This window comes from Pezoporus wallicus, unplaced genomic scaffold, assembly GCF_028554395.1.
Source record: "Pezoporus wallicus isolate ANWC-B61680 ecotype Strahan unplaced genomic scaffold, APGP_CSIRO_Pwel_v1 contig_5709, whole genome shotgun sequence".
NCBI lineage: Eukaryota > Metazoa > Chordata > Aves > Psittaciformes > Psittacidae > Pezoporus > Pezoporus wallicus.
Genome location: NW_026635251.1, coordinates 329,748 through 352,982, shown reverse-complemented (window position 1 = coordinate 352,982; position 23,235 = coordinate 329,748). Strand labels below are relative to the sequence as shown.

General features: G+C 40.7%; 1 protein-coding gene across 1 annotated transcript in view; it reads left to right on the top strand.

Moving 5' to 3' along the window:
* SCFD2 (sec1 family domain containing 2) overlaps positions 1 to 23,235 on the top strand; it is a 190,446-nt gene that overhangs the window by 155,093 nt on the left and 12,118 nt on the right. Inside the window, exon 6 of the mRNA XM_057413807.1 lies at positions 20,328 to 20,473. Coding sequence (XP_057269790.1) covers positions 20,328 to 20,473 — 146 coding nt within the window. The remainder of the gene's footprint in view (positions 1 to 20,327; positions 20,474 to 23,235) is intronic.

Below are 23,235 nucleotides of genomic sequence, written 5' to 3'. Positions count from 1 at the left end.
CTCCTTCCTACCAAAGCATGGAAACACAAAAAGCACAAGGCCAGTTCACCAGTGGGAGTAGGAGTTTGGCTGTCTGGTCTTTTGTCACAAAAGACATACAGGACTGGAGTAAGGCACATTGGTCAGCTGAGCTATGGCCTTTTGTCAGTCTTCAGAGATTGATTTGGGTGATGTAGTCTTCCTAGAAAGATACTTCTTCTATTTATTTTAATAATCCTTTATTTCTTGGACTATAGAAGCACTACATTAGCCCAACATAGAAAGATGCAACTGTCCCTTTCATTTGAAGAACCTGTTAGAAAATACCTGACTGTCATTTACTGTAACACAGATCTCTCAGGGGCCACTGGACCACCTGATGCTATCCAAGCAGTTCTCAGTATAAGCAGGAGAGAAACATTTGCTCCTTAAATCCCTCCTAACAAATGAGTGACAAGCACTGGTATAGAAAGCAGCATGAAGGCTTGTCTTAGCTGTGCATGCCTCAACCCAGTTGTATCCTGTGGATTTTGAAGACCCAAAGGCACAGATGAGAAGGACTGTACTGAACCAATGTACATTAGCTGCTGCGTTTGTTTTGCAACCTTGGGTATGGTGAACTGGTGTGGGTCTTTTCCATTCACTTAGCTGAATGAAACTCTCACATGCAATAAGTGCAGGGAAATAAAAATCAGGCAAAAGAATCTGTCATGGGTTTGTTTGTAGGTTTTTTAAAAGGGGAAATGTAGAAAGGAAATCAAACAAAAGAACCAAAAAAAAAGTGGTTTCTGTTTAAAAGCTGACCTTCATGATGTTAATGATTCCTTGAACACAAGTCTGCTTTACTTTGTTCATCCTTATGGAAAAAGGGTGACCTAGACTCACTCAAAGAAATTTTTCTTTCATTCTTTCTTTTTCTTTTTCATAGCTATCCTCTTAACATCCTCTCCCTTCCTTATCCTAACAATTCTGAAATGTTTACTTCCACCCCATTATCTTTTATGGTACTTAGCAGCACTGTCATTTGTTATTTTTAGAGCTTTTCAAACAGCAGAAGGTTTTATTGCAATTTTGCATGTCTTTGCTGCCTACTGTTACTAATGTTACTTTACTTTTCTTAAAGCACATAGGTCTGTGTGTATATCACACCATTCTCTCCCTGAGTAAAGTAACTTCCTGTTTCCCCTCTGCTTATTCTCCATACACACTGTCAAAGAGGATGCTGAGGATCCAGGATCTATGCTTGATGAGTTGGAGACTCATCTGGTCCTGTGATCTGAGTTAGTCATTGGAGGGCATTTTTTGTTTAGTTTCAGTGGGATGGTACTCGGTTTGTGTGCTCCAAGGTTACTCTGTAATGGAAATTGAAGCACAGCAAGTGGGAACTTGGAAGATTCTCATCAAACTCGTAATCCACACTAAAATCTAATGTAGATGCCAGCTAATGGGATTTAATGCTTACACCATAAAGGTACTTTTGAAAGTGAGTTAGAATTACTTCATAGCTTCTCTACAGGCGTTTTTGAATGGAACACACAAAGTAATTGGCTTTAAGCACAATTATGCATGGCTAACTGCAGTGACAACAGCACCAAATGTCTGTTCTAGCTCAGCTAGTTGGTTGTGTGATATTTTTTCTAATAACTTTAAGGTCTGTTAGATGTTCTCAGGCTTGGAGTTTGAGTAACATAAGGTTTTTAGTATATATAGATATGTTAGAAATTAATATTCTCTTGCATGTGTGTATAGAAACATGACAATAGCCCTATCTTCGTTTGATTTCTAAAACATTCAGGGTCTTGTATTGGGAATCAGCAATCAGATCTCAAACTCACTTCCCAGGACATTTATAAATATGAAAAACTTGCTTGCACAGCACTGGCCTCTTTTCAGCCTACATAGATTTACTGCTAGATATATTGCCTCTGTAAACTTGACCTCAACTGAAAACGTTGTGATGCAACCCACTTTGACAAATTAAGTTCATGGTTTGAGAAAGCCCTTCAAGTTGTTAAAAGCAGAAATCAGTATACACTGAAACCCTATCAACTAACAGCTAATTGCCAGCACTCCATGTGTTCAGCTTTCTGCAAGGTATCGCTTTAGCACACATTTTTCTACATCCTAAACACACAGTTCTTGATTCTTTTTAATTTTTCTTTCCAGTTAGTCTCCCAGTTGGAAAATCTCTTTGTAAGTAACAAACAGAAGTTGAGGATACTCATGCTGTTGTTACCCAAGGAAGGATGACCAGGTAGACAGCTACCGTTAAAAAGCTCCTTTCTAAATTTTCCTGTTTTGCCTAAGGCCATGCCTTGAACATCAGAGGCCAGAAAGCAGCATTAAGGCCAGGAGTGGTTGTATACAATGGCATTCCCCTTTTCAGTCTAATGAATGTGTAGAGGGATCATTTCAAGTAGTCTATAGAATTGTGGGTTGTATTGCTGTTTCTTTGAAGTAGCTTTTTCACACTGACTTGTGCTAAACTTCATGCTTTCGTCCTTAGGGTAGGGAATCTCCTAGATGTCTGTCAGAGCAATTGGCTTAACTCCTTTGATTTGAAAGATATTGCAGTATTGAATTACCAGAGGGATTTCTCTAAACAAAGGAGAGGCAGCGACTTGGGGGAAGGCCTCTGCTGCCTGTACTGAAGCAGTGACCAAACCTTTGCTTGTACTTTGCCAAGAGCAGTCTGAGCACATCACACGAATACCCTTTTCTTACTTGTAACTGCTGACTACTCTGAAGAGGTGATTAAAATGTGTTCAGTGTTTTCTTAAATCATTTAATAGCTGGGCAGTCGTTGCAGTTACTGGAGGGTTAAGATGCAACCTGGAGGTGGAGATACAAAGGCCATCACTGTTGAGAAATGATTCCAACAGGGAAGAAAATGTAAGCTTCCCTGTTGTGCCTGGGAGTTTGGTGGCAATTTAGGCTTCAGGGTCTGTTTCAGGGTTACTTAGAATGTCTTAGGAGTATAATTTAGAAATGAAAACATGCCTTAGAGCAGTGATTTTACATACCTTAATACATAGTGGTCAACTTTAATACCACTGCAACTCATTGGCCTTTCTTTCTTTACTCTCAGTTACATTATAATAGACTAACCAAAGCAGAAATAATTCACCATTTATAATGATGAGTTCATCATTTTATAATGGAGGAATCTTAAAGTGAAAGGAAGAAATCTTTCCCTTAAAAAAAAACCACAAAGTTTATTATAGCAATGACTCCTATGTATTATCACTTGCATTATCATTCCTGGATGATCCAGAGAGATGCAGGTGTACTCTTCAGAAGAATTTGACTCACCGCCTGTTTTAGTGTGTGTCTGTCACTCTGATCTGATATTAAGTGCATGGGCCATTGGTAAAATACATTTGTCTACCTGTCTAGGTAGGCCAAGCTGTAGTCATTGCTGCAGAGAGCTTAATCAGCTATTCACACCGCAGCACTGAGTGATCAGGTCTGGTGTGCTCATTGCATTCAAGTTCTCCACCCATACAGCAGGTTGGCATGCTGGTTGTTCTCGTAAGAAAAATAAGCTAAAACTAGTGCTTAGAGATTTAATTGATATGGACATCTGTCTTGCTGACATCTAATAGAACATTTTTGATTCCTAATTGAGAATATGCTGGGTATAAAATGCACTTGCAGCGCCTCTGGTTCGTATTAACACAGCTATAATGGAATTTTCAGTGGTGCTCAGTTTTGCTTCAGTGTTGCTCCCTGTGAAGCAAGGGATGAAATGCATTCTCACTGAGAGTAGAGTGCAGCCTATCTGGTTCATTTTTCATATTATGTTCAATATTTCCTAGAGCTTTCAGTGGTGAAAATCCTACTGTGACAAGTATGGGGTGTTTGCAGATAGCCTTCCCTATTTGTGAAGTAAATATGGTGGCTGTGGAAGCTACACATTGACAGTCAGGGAAAAACAGTAATTGCTGGTTTTAATACAAGGCAGAGGAAGCTAAAGTGGCAGTCGTACAAGCTTTGTTATGCTGCCAAGCATCCCTGAAAGATCCAGGCTATTCTGTATGCCAGTTGAGTCTTTGGCTGTTATTCCAATCAAGCTGGCTTTGGTGGTCTCCATAAAAGCAAAAGGTGCCTATCAACTCAGGTCACTTGCATCATGGTTCTTCTGTGGAACAGGCATGCGTTAAGTCCAGTGACTGCCTGAAGAAAGGCACTTATGCCACACATCAGCTATGCAGAGGTATCTCTTCTCCAGAAGTCCCTTGTCTCCTACCTCTCCATTAGCCAAAAGGACCTTTCTTAAACAGTTTTTAAGCCCATATTTGCAGAACAGATTAGTGCAATATTTTGAGCCTAATTAAATTGTGTTTAAACTTTGACTCTTAATACTCCTGGAGCCTCTGGGTCTTAAAACTTCTGCCCAGGTTTACTGCTAATCTCCTTGTAACAGCCCCAGTGATGTCACTTTCAAATACTGCTTTTTCAGTAATTTTGTGTGGATTTTTTTCTTCTCATAAAAATGTAAAAGTAACAATTTCACTTTAACCTTCAAACCAGTAAAAAGATTTTCCACTAAACCAAACGAATATTCTTGAACAAGAAACTGAGTTTATGATATCCCACAACTGCTCAATCTTCCAAGGCTTCATCTGATAGTTTTCTCATAGTGTATTCTCATAGAGCTGGAAGTTACTGAGTCTCCTCTAAAATCCAGAGAACTGAAAGGCACATGGATCTATGTGGCCTGCATCCTCCATCCCGTGGGCAGCAGACCAGGTACTCTCACCAGGGAACTTCTCATGTTGAGCAGGGTCTCCAAGCAGCAAAAGATGCCAAGTCCTGATCTTCTTCCCGGCACTTGCTGGCAGGTACACTTAGGTATGGTGCCTTTGATTCTTCTGCTGTGCTTCATAATGAACCTCAGCTATATTAGGTCCTATATTCCTAGTAATTTCTGTGGTTTATGGGTCTGTGATCATCTGTGATCTTCTCGAACACTTTTTGTGGGAGGTTTTTTGCCTGTTACAGTATTTCAAGGCTCCCTAAAAATGGAACCTGGTAAAATTCATTGCTTGCATGTGACACACAGACTGTTAGTTCCTGACATCTGATCATACATTCTTGCAGCAGATGCTCTTAAAACTTTGTCAAGAACATAAGAAACATTTGCTCAAAGAAAAGAGTACTCTTCTTCACACTTGACCGATTTTTCTGTGTTTACCTACTTCTTTCCCTTTCAGATGTAACTTTATTTTTATACAAACCATTTTTCTGATGAACTAGTCTTCTTTGCTGACTCCTTTTCTGTAATTGCTTCCATATGTTTATTGTCCTTTGTAAAAAGTATGGAGTAAATGATTCCTACTGAGGTCATGTCATTTTGTTTACATTCTTAGTAAATACGAACAGCTTGATTGGAGCCCTTTAGGCATCTCAAATATGAATGTCTTTTTCCTGAGTCTTCTATAAAAACAGGATGCTGAATTTTGTGGTGCTAACCTGGCAAGGAATAGGTTTAATAAAATAAATATATGTCAGCATCATAAATTTATTGTAAGTGTAGTTGTTTTTTGTTAAATTCCTCTGCAGTTTAACAGCTTACTAAATGTAAAATAATTTAAAAAAAATGAAAAGAAAATGATCTTTCTATTTTCAATATTGACTTCATCTTTTCATAGAGCCTCATCATTGCCTGGTTGCCATTAGCAGCCTGCTCCTTGCTTAAGCTGTGGGTCTAACCCCATGGCACCAGTGCAGTGTGTGAGCAGTCTTGGCCTTGATAGAGCCCTGGAAATAGGACAGGCTCATGGTGTTTTGTGAAAATGGCACATTTTTTGCTGTCTGATCATAGTTAGGAGCTGGGAAGTAACAGATCACAGCTTGCTGCTCTTTAGCAATGATGGATGGACTGCTCCGTTAGCACTATATCCTGTGAAAGACTGGAAGTATGTTTGGCAAGGGCATCCTTAGAAGTCTTAGTGGTGAAAATCCAGCAAGGCTTAACTGAGCAATGAACTTTCAGAGGTTTACAGCTCACCCAGACTGGAGCAGACATTCAGAGAAGCAAGGAAATTCATGTCCCTGTTATAAGACCAGGTGGTTGCTGTATGCCACCCTCCTGTTTTCTAGAGTAGAGGCAGCAGGAGGTGTTTGAAATATGCTTTTCAACAGATACATCCTCTGCTTCATCCTTCCTTCCGTTCAGCTAAGCTTTCTAAACAGTGGGGTGATGGGCCTGCTTTTCCATGCTACCCAGAATTACATGCTGCAAGTCCTTCCCCATGAGAGTGAATTGCAGATCCTACAGAATCCCATTTGCTAGCCCATGTACACCATGAAACTTCTTGTTTCTCCTGCCGTTTAGAACCATAACACATACAACTAGCTTCAAGCGTTCAGCTTTCCTTACAGCCTTGACTTTTTCATTACTTTGCCTCTCTGATGACCTTTCCACACTTCTTCAATACTAAAGCACTTTGGCTTATTAGGGTAGTGAAAGAGCTACACATCCATGGGCTCTGATGGCTTTACTATTCCTGCTAGTCTTTTCTGACAGCTAGGCAACTTACTCAATATTTATGTTTTGAGAGAAGGAAGGAGAATAGTAATAACTATTGTAATTTCTGTTAGAGACCAATTCCCAGCTTTGAGCACTTTGTCATTAGTGGGTTGTAAACCTCTCAGACAGGCTGTCCTGTAGCTATCCGCTCAGCCATTTGTCAGGGCAGAAAAATGTGCATGGTGAAATTGGTCACCAACAGCCTGCAGCTAGACCGAACCAGCCTTTAAAAAGCCTGCCAGACATTTCTACACTTTTAATAGTCACAATCCTACATTAGCATTTATGAGAACATTTATAGAGAGTTTGAGCGATTGTATGGGTTTTCTCCTAGATGCAACATTAAACCTCTGAAATATAAAATTTGTTTTAAATGATGAAGGTTCTGTGTGGAAAGACAGAAGCAGGGAGGTACCTCCCTCACCACCAAACCAGGCCTCCTGCTCCTTTCAAGGCAAACATATCAAATATGTCTCTTTTATAAACTTACCAAAATCCATCTTGAAACTGCTCTTATTTTCAGCCACATGCAACTTCTCTCACACGAAGACTCTTTCAGGACCTTGTTCCTTTGATGGCTGGATACTTTATTCTCCTTTCCAGCTTACGTATCTTCAGTTTTTGTGTTGCTGAGCTGATCAAGCCCCATTTTTTCAGAATAAAAATGGTTTCTTATTTCCGTAGTTGTGCTTGAGATCTTCTTTAGGCATGTTCCAGTTCGAATTCAAGTATCTCAAGAACCACTAACCAAAATTGTTTCTGTGCAGTTTTACCAGTTTTAGGACAGAACTAGCATGTCTCTGTATCTACAGGAAGTATCTTATCTGATGAGTTTTGTATACCTCATGTGCTGCTGATAGCCCAGGGTCATCCCTGGATCAACTAATACCACCCAGATCCTTCTCTTCCTGTTGGTTTTGATTGCAGAGTCCCAGCTGATGGAGAGATTTGTTATTATTGCCCACTAAGTTGATGACCTTGGTATATGTCATTTTGCATTGCTGTACTGTTCTGCTTTGCCTCGTTTCCGGTGCTTCAGAATTTAAATCTTGTACAATATTTCAAGCTCCTTCTACCTTTAACAGTACCTCGTAATTTTGTCATCAGCACTCCTGCCTTTTGTGCATAAGTTAGTCATCACTAAAAATAGTAAGGCCAGTCCTCAAGGAACATTGTTAAGGCTCTCTGTCTAGCCCAGGCCATTGTTGTCTCTCCTTCAGCCTGTTCCTTTCAACTCTTTATTAAATCCCATCACTTCAAACTAATTCTCCTGGTGTCGTTGTATCAAATGTTTTACTGAAATCTGAATAGTCTTCATCTACCAGACTTCTGTCAGCTGAACAGTCACTTATCTCACCCAGGGTGACAGGTGGCAAGCCTGCTTATCGCTTGCATTTGTCAGCTCTTGTCCACCTTCCTCATTCATCTTTAACACTTGGTTTTTCTTTTCAAAATCTGCTTGAACTTTATGCCTATAAGTCTGAAAGGCAAGTGACTAGACTGCAGTTGTCTGTGTCACTTTTTCCTCTTACGTTTATATACTGCATTTGGTATTCTGCAGTCACTCAGTTATTCAGGCTTCAATTGAAAGCAAGCGGGTATGTGCAGAGAAACAACTTGCAGACAGCTCTGTGGGAGTTGCATGTTTACAGCCACAGTGACTCATATCAAATTTGCTCAACTTACAACTGAAAATGTGTTTTTATAGCTGCTAGCTCTGCAAAAACACTCTCAGATTTGAAAGGCAACCTGTGTCCATTTGGACTCATGCACTGGAGCTTCAGATGCTGCTGCTTTTCTGTTCTGTCAAGATTTTGGTTAGAGATGGCTTCATTCTGCCTTTGTTTGGCTCCCTTTGCCTACAAGAGTTCTTCGAGGCAATCTTACCAAAGGTGAGATCCTGAATTTTGACTTTGGTGCAGCACCCTGGAGTAGCTATGAAAAAGACTATAATTAAAGCAAGTATTATACATATTGAAGACTCCTCACAAATGGATCACTTGGTATCTGTATTTTTTTCCCTTCTGTAGTGTTGGCACAAGCAGAAAGTAGGACAGTTTATTTTTATCTTCAGAGTAAGCATTTATGACTGAATGTGCTGGGGCTGATGGTAGTATCTATTCATAGTTGGTTTTTAGAAGAACAACACATGCCTTACTATGCTTGTCATAGCTCTGGTCTACAGGTTAATCCTTTTCCTTATCATAGATTTATATCACTCTATTATATTTCATGTTAATGACTTGGGCCTTCAGTTGGAAGCAGGAAATATTTCCCAGTTTGATATTAGCAGGTGAAGCTTTCTAGATACTACATATAGTCAGTGCAGACAGAATGGTCTTTCCAGGAGTTCCCTGGGATGAGATAATGACTGTGGACTAGATTTATGGTTTTCAGATGGCTAACACTGTTAGAGATTAATTCCATTTCAGAGTATTTTAAATGGCAAATAATCAACATAAAGCAAGTGCAGTTCTGCAAGAGCAGCCGAAGGTCAGATTAAACTACTGGGAGTGCAAAGAATTTAATAAGTTGTGACAGCATGATCGAAGACCAGGGGGTCACAGTAGAAGCTTAAACATGATATTCCACCTAGTACAGAGAGATTGTTGCTTGCTGTGTGCTCTGCTTGGGGAGAGCTGAATGTGTCCTATCAGCTCTGGAACCAGAAGCAGAACAGCTGCACCCAAAAAGTGCAGCACTCCAACCTTGCTGTGAGCAGACATCATCAGTCTAGATGAAGCACCATCCTTGTGAGATGGTGCTTTTCCCAGGAGCTGAGTGGCATGGCGCTGCACTGCAGCACTCTGTCTGGGAGATTGAGCATGGTGCTGCCTTCTGACGTCTTCCTATAGGATAAAGATTGTTGTTAACTATTTTCCAGGCTCTACTCTCAGGTTTTATTCAGATGTTGGTGCTGTTCTGCACATCTACACCCCAGATAATGGAGGCAGTCCTTACTGTCAGTCCTTACATCTGAGGATGGTAAAAACTTCCTAAATAAAATGGCAGAGAAAGTCACGATCAATTTGGCTGAGACTATAATGGTGATTACAGAACCTGCAGTAAACAGATTTTTTACTTATCTAAGAAGAAGTACTAATAAAGTTTATGAAGAAGCTTTGTCCTTTAGTATTTTTCACTGCTTGGAAACTTGAGTGTTTTCTTACTCCATGTTGATTCACTTCTGAGGTGACATTTACTGCTGCTGAGCCCATCGCTCTCTAATAGTGCCACACATTGCTGTCAGGAGGGTAGAAGTAGCATGCTTTCATGCAAACTTTATGAGAAAGTAAGGCTTAGACCTAGCAGTCTACCCAGACATCAATCATTTCATTCATGTTATGACTAACAACATTTGGAATTCAGGGAGGGAGATACATATCAACCACAGTGCTTCTCAAGGAACAGTCCTTGGCCTATTAATTATCTCTAATTACATGTGTTGTCATAAGTTGTTTTGCTCCTCAGCCTGGTATGAGGACTTCAGAACCAAAATTAGTCAGTATTTTCCCCTCTGAAATGAAACATGATTATGGCAGGATTCTCAGGAGTCTCCCCTCTCCTCCACAGGCTCCATTACATGCAGTACATATCCATGGAAATGCATCTATGTCTACTGATCATTTGAGACCCTATTAGCTTAGATATATTATTATAAATATTTCTGTTGCAGTTATATGATGCCATTTTACAGGCATCTTGCAAATGACAGTGTTTGGTCATCTGGAGCCGCAGTGCTTCTGAGCTACACTTGCCCAGACCCACGGTAGCAAACAGTCTGATGACGAAATTGCTGCTGTCAGTCCTTAGACTTGACCAGTTCCTTGCATTTATTGTCTTTATTTCTAAACAAAACAAAAAAAATCAAGTTAATTTTGAAATTACATGTTCTCTTTCATTCTTATTCTTTTGGCTGCAATAAATAAGCAGGTGTTGAAACCTGGCTACAAGATCATGAGTGTTTTTCATTATTTCTTTTCCCTGGAAACATTAACAGTTTATACTAAATGGAAATGACTACAGATCCCAGGCATTTTCTATCAGTTGTTGTTTCTTCAAGCCTGTGTTAAAAGCTGTGTTTCACCAATGCATGCATTTTCGATTTCTAGGCAAAAAATGTAAATTCTTAACTGCTTACAAAACATTCTAGACCAACTCCACAAGCCATTCGGTTCTTTGTTAGTTAAAATAGCACAATTATTTCTGAATTTAAACCAGAGATTTTAACCCTAATTCAACAAGGCATTTAAGCATTGCCCTAACTTCATCCCATTGCACCTTTTAAGTTGAATGTGTGTTTACATTTTCAGCTAAACTGAGGCCTCTTTTTTTATCTATTGCACATACTATGAATTATTATCTGCTTCATGAATGCAAGTTCATTCCATTTAATACTCCAGGATATTTCCTCCTTCTATACATGCGCTTGTAGCTTGTACTGCTGATCTTTTCTTCATTGACTGATACTTGCTATCTGCAGTACAGTGTGCTTTCTAGTTAACAGTCAAGAAAAAGGATAAAATTGATCATTCATTATATAATTTTGTGCTATTTGTAGTCAGGGATCTACTGTGTCTTGGTCATGGCCAGCTGCAACACTCGTGTTCTGAGGGGAAGGGGCACGTGGCGTCACTGTTCATCCTTTGGAAACAAATGGTGCCATATTGGTCCATCTGCCCATAGCAGGGTTCCTTCTCTTTCTGCAGCCTCATTCCCTTCGTTTTGCTTTTCACCCAGAGTACATTTTATGCAGTCTGTCTTCTCTCTTGTATAGCAGTAATTTCAATTTTAAAATTAACATGAAGTGGGATAATTCATGCAGTGCTTTTTTTTCTAACTCACTTTTTTTATTGCTTTATTACTGTTCTTTCTGCCCATGCTTTTTACTTGGTTGCCTTTTCTTGTTTATCTGCAGATTTTTACATGTTCGGACTGCGCTGTATTCTTACCACCTCTATAAAGTGCAGTGCACAGTTTCAGTGGATTATAAGAGTAAGTGAACAGAGGAGGACATCTAAATAATTTAAATGAGTCAGTATTATCTGCTTTCATTACAGAAAAGATTTCCTGTGAAGGTATTTTTTATAGGATGTTATTCTCACTGAGATGTGAAATATTCCAAAACCAAGATGAGTTATCTTTTGAAACAGCATTCCAGCAATGATTTCAAATTAAACGCTTTTACAGCAGCTGATGAAAAATATCAACAACCACTTAAACCAGAGCTGAAGAGAGAAATTTGCCAACACCTCTCCTGATTTATTTCTGACTCCAAATGTAATACTGGTTTTGCTTAGATATTTTCATGAGATTCATGAAAAGCAAATTCCTCTACAAAATAAGGTTTTCCTGATCTTATCTGAGACATGGTGCTTATTCCAAATAACATAATCACCCATTCTATAGGCTAAACTTATCATCTACCTTTTGTCTAGAATTCTGGTAAGGTGACAGACAATATAGCTTGCTTTTATACCAGAATTAAATTGTTAATGATTCATAGCTTCAGAATATGAGTCAGGCATCTCAAGCCCATGTGTACAACATTGTGTTTTACAGACAGACTTAGTTGTATGAATGGTGGCAGTTTTTCTCTATGTATTCTGCACAGGAAAATCTGAAACACTGTAACATCACGTCAGGTCATTTGTTCGGTAGATCAACACAGTGACACACCAGAGATGGGGTTTGTCTCCGGAGGGTCTGTTGTAAGCACAGCATGAAATACAGTTGAGCTGGTAGCACAAACTGGATGCTGTATGTGGATTAAACTGCACATGTTCCTTGCTATAATCACTGTTGGTTGTGATGGAAGTGCTTGAGAGGGCTGTGCTTTGGTGTAACTTCTTGTCTGCCTGCAGAATATGGACATCTGTGTCTTATATACACCCCTTGCCTAGGTAGCACGTGTGTGACCAGCTGAAGGATGCACGGCATAGCTTCTTTACTGCCCACGCACTGTCTCTCTGGTGTGCAGTGGGATGCTAAGCCTCCTACTGGGAAAGCACAAGTCTGCAGCAGCGCTCCTACAGCCCCAGCCAGCCCCTTGCCAGAGGTGTCCCCTGGTGAGGCCAGGACACCAGGGAGGTGTAACCCTTCATTTGTGTGCATGGTACCACTGACAATAGCGGGGCAAAAAGATCAAATAAAAATACTGAAAGACCTATTTCACATCATTGTTGTTTCAAAAGTATGATTCCTTGTGGTCATCATTAGAAAAGTTTTATAAAAATAAAGGCATTTACAGGTCTTGCCTTGTTTTCCTGAGGTTCTGCTCTGAGGATGTGTGGGTAAAGCACCCTGGAATTCTACATGAGTTTCCTCCCTCCTCTGCTGCTTCATAGTGCAGAGACAAAACAGGCCTTTGGGGTGTTTCTTTATGAAGGGCTTTAAACACAGTTGCTTAGGAACACTTTTCTTTGCATATGGTTTTCCTCGTCCCAGGTAGTGTGAAGTGCTGCATTAACAGTGCTGAGTGTAAGCAAGGCAAAAAAGCCTTAAAAAGGTTCATCCAGCTCCAGGTGGTCTCTCACACAAAGGTGTGATAGCTCTGCTACCTGGACACAAACCTCCTTCCTCTTCCCCACACATTGTTTGTCCTGAATGTATGTGGTACCTCGTGGAGTACCTTGTGGAGTAGGTAAGAGGCAGCAGATCGGAGGGTGAAATTTCATAGCATCACTGGAAGGTGCTGGCTGATGCATGAATAGCAAGGAAGTCCTTGATGGGAGCAAAAATCTGTCCTGGCCAAAGTTCAGCCACCAGTCTGAAGACAAAAGGAGGGTAGCTGAGAATAACTTGCAAAAGTCTGAGGGTCATATAGGGCAGTATATTCAAAATGCTCTACATCATTTAGTAAAACTTGGACTTTTACTGAATGCTTGCAAGAACATGATTGGGAGGCCTTATTAGACCTACAGAAGATATACCATAGCTTTAGTAATATGTGTGGGGTTTTAATTAAGATAGGGACTACTTGAGGGAGGAACTGAATGGCTCCCTAATGAATTTGTTACATTCATTTCCTTCAGAAAGCACATCTGAGCCTAACTTAAATTCCTCCTGTAATTAATTTATGTAATATATTCTAGCAAGTCCTGTAGTTTTTCCCTGTAATTGTGTGCTGGATTGACAAGTTTAATTTCATGTAACATGAGAGCCTGCAGTACTGAGCTTGCAGTGCTTCATAAAAGTTGATATTACAAGTTGTGCTGTTGGATTTTGGCAAGAAAGAGGCAATAAAATATTCCCGTAAAATAGAAATGTCCAAGTGACAGATATTGAGGCCAAAATTAAAAAAAAAGAAAATACTCTCTAAAGATAGGTCTTAAATCCATATTTAATCACATAAGTAGGCAGCCAGATTTTTACATGTGTGGCTTTAGAGCTTGAGATCCAGCAAAGTACTTAGCCACACGGACTGTGTGTCTCTTGCACACCAAAGAGCAGCTTCCAGAAGAGGTTCAAAGACTTGATGCCAGCAATAGGCTTTTCCACCACTGCCTCTTGCCATCCTTCCCTGGTGAGCACCAGAGCTCACAGAGTATGTCCATATATAAAAAACATCAGATATGTGCTGAACTGCCCATACAGACATACCTGTGCTCTATCCCTGAATGCTTGGTACTGTTAAGAGTTTGGATCCTCATTTAAAAGCTGCCTGCTAGCATTTGCAGCTGTTATTCAGTGCTGCATTTACTGGCAGAGGGGCCAGTTAAGCCCAGGGCTAGGAAATCCTGGGTTCCCACTCTGTCTGTGATGTTAAAATCTTGGATGCCTTGGAGGAGTTTCAGCCTCTTCACCTCTGGTGCACAGATGACTTGCCTCTTGCCATGGCAGGCCATGGGGATGGAGTGCTTTAGCAGTGGTATCGTCCAAGCTGAATTCCACCTCTCAGATGCATTGAAGGGCTGAGATATGACTGGGGCAAGGAGCCATTGCAGGAAGGGGATGGGAAGAGAGGGAGATGGAAGGAGGGAGAGAAAACGAGTTGAATCAGGACAACAATTTAGAAAGTGCTGCGGTTGCTGGTAGGAGATGGGGCAAGAGCATCCTGAGGCTGTAGGTAAGGGCAGGTTATCTCTGCACCTCTGCTCCTACCCCTTCACCGGCTGACAAGCTCCAGCTCCAGCCCCTCTCTGGAAGCAGCACTGGCACACTGCTTTGCCAGGGCTTCAGCAAAATGGACTTGTTTGGAGGGATTTTTTATAACTTTCATATAATTTTTTTGCTAAGTGCCTGTTTTCTGGAGTTTAAATTCACTTTTAAACACCAAATACTATTTTAAAAATCTTCCCACTTTTCCCATTTCTTTTTACCCTTCTTTTCCTCTAATCCAACCTGTAGCTCCTGAATCACTTGCTAATGTCAAGTGAACTCAGCCCACTGTGGTGTTGACCTGGCCTTCAGCATTTCAAGGCTGCCTGGAGGCTTGCTCCTCACTCAGAACTGCCAGCAGCATGGACATGGCTGCCTGAGCCCTCACCATGCATGCTCTGGCCAGAGATGTGGAGGACCAAGCAAGTGTAGAGCAGGATGCTCTCCATCCACAGGGGTAGAGTCATGCCATGGGCTACAGGGTAGCTGTCACAGACACCGCTGTATCTGCCTCCTCTAGATGCTTTCTTCTCAGGGTCTAGGGAATGCACCTTTCTCTGTTATCTCCCCAACTAAAATGGAGTCAATTCTGATTTTTCACCTTCTGCTGGTTCTGCTATTGGGCAGTGAGAAATACCTTGTATTCTGGCCCACCCTTGTCCCACAGTGTCACACTCACCAGCTACCCTTTTAGGTGCAGCAGGCAACACAATTTAATACAAATCAGATTTAAGAATAAAGATTGAAATGCATGACAGAATCCATTGGGAAGGTGAGAGGAGAATCACAGATTTCATCGTAGCTTCTGTTTTTACACTTTTTTTTTTCCCCTTGCAAAAAGCAGCTGTGGTCTGTGTAACCATATGCATTTGTACCTACTTTTTCATAACAATCTTAATGTGTGAATATATCAAAACTATTATAAAACTTATTGCTGTGGGTATACGTATGTATCCTTTTAGACATATCTGTTAGACAAAGAAGGGCCCCCACTGGTATACTATCATCTAAAGTATACAAGTAGAAGATTTTCATTGGTTGATCATGGTGCTGTATTTTGAGTTCTGACCCTCAAGGCACCCTGTATCTCTGTTTTTCTTTGGTCTTTCACTGACAAGAAAGTTAACTCTGCATACCTAAAAAATAGCTTGCACAATGCAATCCTAATGCTGGATTGTCTCTTCTTCACAGTACTACTTTTCTGTTTCAGCCCATGCTCCAGAGTGCACTTCTAAATGGCTCAGATACTCTGCCAGCTCCATTCCAGGGTTTACACTGGTTTATTTCTGTAAATGCGCTATAGAGAGAGTCTAAGGTAGAAAAAGCCTAAATAAATACCAATAAAGCAGAGTAAAGTGGTGAACTTTAAGCTTTCCTAACTTTTTATCTTTGTAAGCATTGTGGCCTTTCAGTGATGTCTCAGAAGTATCAAAGACCTTCACAGAGTGTTCATAATTACCATACTGCTCCAGAGAAAGAACAAGGTTGATTATAACAGCTGGACCATGTACCCAAAACACAAAGCAGAGGGAAAGGTTTTCTGATACACAGATATGAAATTCTCATTTGTTGCATTCAGGGAGGGGATAATCAATCACGTGCCGCTCTGTAATTGTAGGTCTCATGGGTTCACAATATCTGTGTCTTTTTCTTACAGTAACTTCCTTCCAATTTCAGAAATCAGTAGAAAAACTGTTCCAGTTTGGTTTCTGGGTCACTCCAGACTGTAGAGAACATCTCCATTCTCCTATTTCAAGCTTCTTGTGAAAATGGATTAGTTCTGCTGCTAATGGTTATGCAGACATGTAACTTAGGAGGAGATCTGCTATTTCTGATGAAAAAGTTCAAAAGTAGGTCAAAAATAAGGGCTGGTAGTCTCATCCTGTTAGGTGCTGAATGCAGCTCCTGACAGTCTCACTCTCCTGAAATTCAGAACAAGTGAACTGAAGCAGAACAGAAACAATGTCAATGAGGTTGGGCACCACCTACCACAGAACTAGGTTGTGGTCTTCTTGGGATATCAAGATCTTGGATGTGTGCTTTAAAATCTTTAGCGCCATGCTGGTTAATGGTGACTTCCCCCCACTGGGCTTCTTCAAGTCTGACAGGAAATCACCAAATTTCATTTAAATGCCTTTTCCCCTATATAATAGGGCTTGGGATTCAAAGGAATTCATTCAGCATGGTCTCCAAATGAAATGCCATTTAACTTCCTGTGAAAAAAAACAGTAACAGGAAGAGTTGTTTTAATTAGCACGTGAGCTGTGCAGCAGCTAATGTATTCCACCTCCTCATTGTAAAAGAAGCAGATTTCTTGGTAGTGTGAAGCTAGCAGAGAAGAGGGATTGTGTTCTGCTCTCCATATGCACACATAGCCCCATTCACAGGGCAGGTGTGAACGGGAGGCGATTTGTAACTGCCTGCCATTTGTACAACACAAGCTTCTGTTGTTCTGCAGGCCCCAGAGAAAGCCAGCTCCCCTCTCCAAGCCTTCTGCAGTGCCACGGGTAGGCAGCAGCCTTCAGAGAGCCTGCGATTTGGTTAATTAATTTCAACAATAACGGGTTGCAGAAAAGAGTTGTTTTTTTTAATTTACATTTTAAAAAAAGAGCTGTAAGTTAGGCAGGAAAAAGGGAGCTGCAGCTCCCTAACCCAGACATGTGGTAGTACTTGATCAGAAGTCCCAAGAAGTAACATTTTAGAGAAACCTTTGAATGTATGCCTCCTTTCCCTCTCTCTGGTCAGCCTTCCACTGGTGCCAGACCAGCTTCACCTCCCAGTGCCTCCCTGGATCCCGAACTAGGTCCAGCACCACACTGCTGTGGAGACTGGAAGCACACCCCGCTCCAGTGCTCTTCCAGGAGCACAACCTGGCACAGCAGGGCTCCTGCACCTTTCATTTTGGGTGACAGTGATGAAGTGATGTGGCCTGTCAAACAGATGGTGAGGGTGAATGATTTCATGGCCTCCTCCAGCCCACAGTGTGTCAGCACGAGCTGTAAAGAAAAGCCCAAGCTCCAGACAGCACTTCCCGGGCAGTGAGGTTCCAGCAGTGCTGTTACAGAGGCTGCGCTTCACTGAGAAATTGCCCAAGAGAAGGTTGACCCAGTTACAAAAAGCCAGGTGGGATGCACTGGGTCAGGCAAGGTAAGGAGCGTCTCGGGGGCTTCCAGCCACCGTGTCCACCGGAAACTGCCCTAGCAGTTCCAGAAGTAGGAAGTGACAAGATGGTTTGAAACTTCTTGGTCAAAAGGCTCTTGTTAAAATAAAGAGAGAAGGAGAAGTGATGCCAACAGGAGAAGGAAACAAATATTTCTTTTAATGAAAAAAAATAACTGTATGGCCAAAACAAAAGGCTTTTAAATGCTCTGAGAAAATAAACAATTAAGAAAAAAAAGGAGTGTGCAAAGCAGGCAAGCCTGATGTGTGATTTTTACCTTGCCTGAACTTGTTCAACACAGGGGAAAAGAGAGGACAAAGAAAATATCACTGATTATATTAGCTAGGAGCTGCTTATCTCTAATGCAGCTAAACCAGGGAAAACTTGTCTCTGAGAGAGAACACAAACCTCTGCAATAATGAGATATGGTTCTTCATTTTCATTTTAATCTGAAAAAATGCTTTATAAATGTTGACTGTTAAATACACACAGCCTCTGAGTTGGGAGCCGACGGAGACTGCCCCGTTTTCTCATCCCTGTTTTCTTGTGGGCAGGGTAAAAGCACACTGACAATACAAGATCTCTGCCTGTGCTAATGATAAATACAAACTGGGATTTGTTACCTCAGACTTTAATACCAACCTCATCTGTGCAGGAGGTGTTCTGTTTCCCTTTTTTCAGCTGTTGAACCCCATTCCCTTACACATAAACTGGCACGAGATCACACACAGGAGCTATCTTTCTGATGTCAAGAGCATCAGTGGAGTGGGGTAATGAGCTGTAGAGTAGAGTTTGTGTTCAGGGCTTTCACGGGCAACACACAGGCTGCTCAGCCAAATGAAAAACTAACCTGGGTCAATCAGAGTGTTAGAGGATGCAGATCTTGCACACACATAACAACAACATTTCAGTATTTCTGTAAGTTATTTTGCACTCATTAAGAAAATTAATTTAAAGAGCCTATCCAGAAATATGAGTGTCTGTGTTAGAATTACAACATGGGAGTCAGCAAGGCACAGTTCTTGTTCACTTCTTTGCTTTGTGGGGTGTAATGGCATAAATCCTCAGCAGCTTGGTTTGATGTAGCCTGCAGAAGTACAGTCATTTTATCTGTTCTGCTGCACCAGCTGGGGAGCTGACTTCAAGCCTTTCAACAAATAATATTCAGACAAATGAAAGCTCAGTGTCTGATCACCATGTTCTAGAAATAGTTCCAGACCTCTATACATGTGTATGTGTGTATATATATTTTATATATATGTATTCTGCCATAAGGAATGCAAAGACGTGAGTGATCCAGATTAGCTAATACAAATTCCCTGTAAAGTTTGGAAGTGCCGCCTTTTTTGTTGCTTCTTTAGTTCATAACGATTCTGTCCCCTGTCAGTTGTAAAGTTTGTTCAGAGTTCCCCCTCACAAAAATCAGTTGCCCATACAATCACAACAGTTTGGATGTCTGTTTTCAGTGCCAGGCTTCACTGGTGCAGCATGCTGCTAGCTGGTGGGTGCTGGGACCTGCAGGGAGACCCCATCCTCTCAGAAGGATTCTGCATAGATGTAGGGACCAACTGTGGAACTGGGGGATGGACACACAAACTGCTGCAGCAGCATCCCCCAGAGAAGACACCAGTGTGTGGTGGTGTGCATGTACGGCAAGAAAGGTTATTTTATGATGGATCTTCCACCAAAGGGATGAGAAATAAAGTGAGAAGAGAGGCAGGCAGAGATGTCAAAAGGTGTAGAGCTGTGTAGACACGAAAATACAAATACCAGGTGACCCAGTTCTCTCTCACTTGGCCGATTCTCAGCAGCAGCTCAGCTGAGAAAGCATTTATTCAGTACTTCTGTGCAGTATAGGTCATGTGGAGAGGGGGATTCAGCCAAGGCTAAGAATTTCTCTTTGCCAAGGCACTGCTGAGCCACCTGGAGGAACCTTTTACATGGTCGTGTAAATTGAGTTTCTCCTCAGTGGAAGATAAGCATTATATCTTATCTGAAGTGCTTTGGAAAAGTACATTTGAAGTAGTAACTGTGCCACTCTGAGGGATAAGGAGTTTTTTATGCCAGTACAGCTCTTTCCAGTGTGTAACTATCATTTCTGCTTTATTTAGCACAGACACATTTTTGTTGTCACAAAAGTAGGAGCTACATTTGGAGTCAGCAGGCTGCCAACCAGAGGCCCATTACAATGCCTGAGGAGCACTTCCCCTCTTCAAGGCTGTTTTGCCCAGATGAGACCAACAAACTTCAGGGCCTGCTAGCATGGGATCTTCTGTTTGCTGTGGACAACAAAACATACCCTGCGCCGAAGAAATTGTTCTATGATTTGGGTTACAAATGTGATTAGAGAGGTGCTGTTCACTTGCTGTCTAGGACTATGTCTTCTTGCTTAGCTACAGAGACTTCTGCCACTGTCTAACAAGCTCCTGAGTTTCTAGAATATAGCATAATGAAACTAATTTAAAATTTCCTCCCAGTTATCTTTTTCCTACTGCTTATTATCAAAACACTTGAAAGCTTTTCACTCACTCAGCTCCACGTTTATTTCTTTAGGCTGTGACTCATCACTGAACCTGACATCTCAGAAAGCCACAGATGCAGTGGACAGTATCTTTCGGTCCCTCGGGAATATTGCTCGAGCTCGAATGCACATGAAACAGTTTAATTCCATACATAATCCAGGCAGCAACACCCACCAGGCAAGTGGATCTTTCTTTTCCCTGCATATGCTGTTTCTGTAGCATGCTGTCAAAATTACAGCACTAATTTTCTTGATGTGCTAATCATATGTGTTCTGCACATGTGGAAAATACTTAAGTACAGGTTTTATAATTGACTCAATCATCAAGAACTTCCTCAAGTCCTTCATCCAAACTCAGAGAAATCCATATCAATGCCAGCAAGTGTAATTGTCTGAGAAGGAAATCTGGGATTTGTTCTGCAGCACTGTGCTATGACATAAATGCCTGTGAAAGGAAGGGATAGGTCAAGATGATTCTGGACTAAGACCTCTCATGGCATAGCAAAGCAGGATACCCACATTTATACAGCAACTATATTCCTGTGTATTTTCTCTCCCATTCCTCTGTGAGACTCAGTCCCATATGTGAATAGGTGAAAAATGCAGCTTTTGCGTCTAAAATATGAAAAATGCACTATGGTATTACTATAGGTCATCAGGATTAATATAAAGTGTTCTTCTCTCTTTCTGTCTCCCCTTTTTCAGTTAAAAATAGTTTTACAATGGAAAGCACATACAGTGATATAGAGACTATAAAACTTGACTCTTGAGCCAGAAAAAAATCCTTCCAAACTTATAAGAATGCTGTAGACCAGCAAAGGGATGTAGTACAAATTAAGCAGTCCTCTGTAAGAACAAAAATCAGGAGTGTTACAAAATGTCACTGGAAAACTAAGGTGTGGAAAAACTGAAGTCCCCTAGCAGTTAGTAGCAGTCTGGTGTCTGAAATGGGGGGAATTGTTAAACATTTAATACAGCTCAGGGGTGGGAGGAGCTGTCAGAGGGTAAAGAAAATAACCTCTGAAAGTTTCCTGGAAGTGTAATTAGCATCGGTGTGTTCTTTGGATGTAACCCAGGTTGTTTGCTTAGGGCTAAGTTCTGGAACACAGCAAGGGATGTATTAACACCTTGCAGCCCCCTAATCTGGCTATGCAATGGGTTTAATTGCTTGAATAGTACCAACCTTCTGCTGAGGGCAGTTATGGAGGCTTAGAGTAGCTAAAATAAGCAAGCGATGTGGTTTTTTCCATCATACATGCATCTGCCTACAAATGGGCCTCTGTTTTGACTAGCAGGTGTTAATATATGGGTTGTATGCAATCAGTTTAGATCCTCTGAAGTAGTGTCCTTCCCTTACTGTGGCTGTACACTTTCCCAGCCTGGCGTGGTGCTGTGGGAATGGGTTTAGATAATAGGTGCTTTTCTGCTTTCTCTGTTAGGAACTGGGAAGCCTCCATTTCTTGTTAAGACTCAAAAAAGGTGTCTACGGGTAAGGAAGTGGCAATCGGATAGCTTCTTAGAATGACTTTTTTGTAGCATTGAATTGTATATGTCTTACATAAAATGATGTGTTTTTATCAGATTATTAAACCATGTAGTGACCATTGCAAGAGGAGAGTATTTTCCTAGTATTGTAACTACTGTTCTTTTTCTTTCATATTCATCTGAAGTATATTTCTTCCTTCCTCTTTGCCTTCCTCCATCCTTCCCTCTCCTCATTCTCTTTCTCTCTCTTCTGTCTCCTTTTCTCCTTACAAACTTGTCTGAGTTATGTCCAATAGCCATCAAGGTTTCTAACAACTCTTTTAAATACAATTTCTGCCCCAACAAAATTTAAAGTTGATTAAGGTTTCGTTATGAGTTAGAAATCAATGCAGCTTTTGGGGTTGTACAAAAAAAAAATGAAACAAAAACTCCAGAAAAAATGTAATAGATTAATTTTACATCATAAAAAGTTTTTTAAATATTTGAAACTATCGTAGCTAAACAAGATAGGTGACCGTACTACCTGCCTTTCAGTATCTGTGTAGCCAAACTGGATCATTTTAAAGAGCAGTGAGTTTGGGTGCTGAAAATTCAGACATGCAAAACCATAACACGTTTTTAACATCTTTTGAGTACATAGCTTTGTCTGAAGTCAGATAATATTTTCCCTTTAATTTCATAAAGTAAAGCTTCTCTATTTAGCTGTGATTTGATCTCTATTCAAAAAACTATTTCATTCCTAATGTCTTTCTGTTCCTCATCTGTGAAGATATTAAACAGATTTTTATACATAGGACTTCATGTCTGCATGTGTATTGTCAAACAGTTGTTTATTGCGTGACTAGAATTGACACAAATCTTGGCATGTTCTCCTAAAAGATCCTGCAGCTCATGTCTGCTGTAATTTGCTTTGTTGGCTCAATTAAAAATTATGCACATGTTGTGAGAAGAGCTGGACGAGTTGTATAAATCTTTGTTGACAGGACTGTATTCGAAAACTGCAAGTTTTCTTTCTCACTGTAAAGTGTTGGGTGAAAAACATTTCTTCAATTACTTCAGAAAATTTTCAAGCCAAGTGGTTTGCTTTTTATTTTCCATCCATTTTTACATTTATCTTGCATGATGTCTCTTGTAGATAATATCTTTACAAAATTAATGAAGTCATACTCAATTGCCTTAAGACATCTAGGGGATGATGTATACCTGGGCTAGTCCCAAAGGAAAGCAAATGTGCTAATCTGAAAGCTGCTAATTTTCTAAGGCTGTTACACTTCCTGAAACAGTTGTGGTTCCATTGCAGTTTGGGCAAAGTTGAAAGCAGCAAAACAAAACTCTATCTGTAAACCGAATAAAGTTGAATTTTCATTAAAGATCATCTTTCCAGAAGTCCCTAATTTTTTTTAGTTTAGAAACTTTTTCAGGATGGCAAAGTGGTTTAAACCTTGGTAAGGGAAT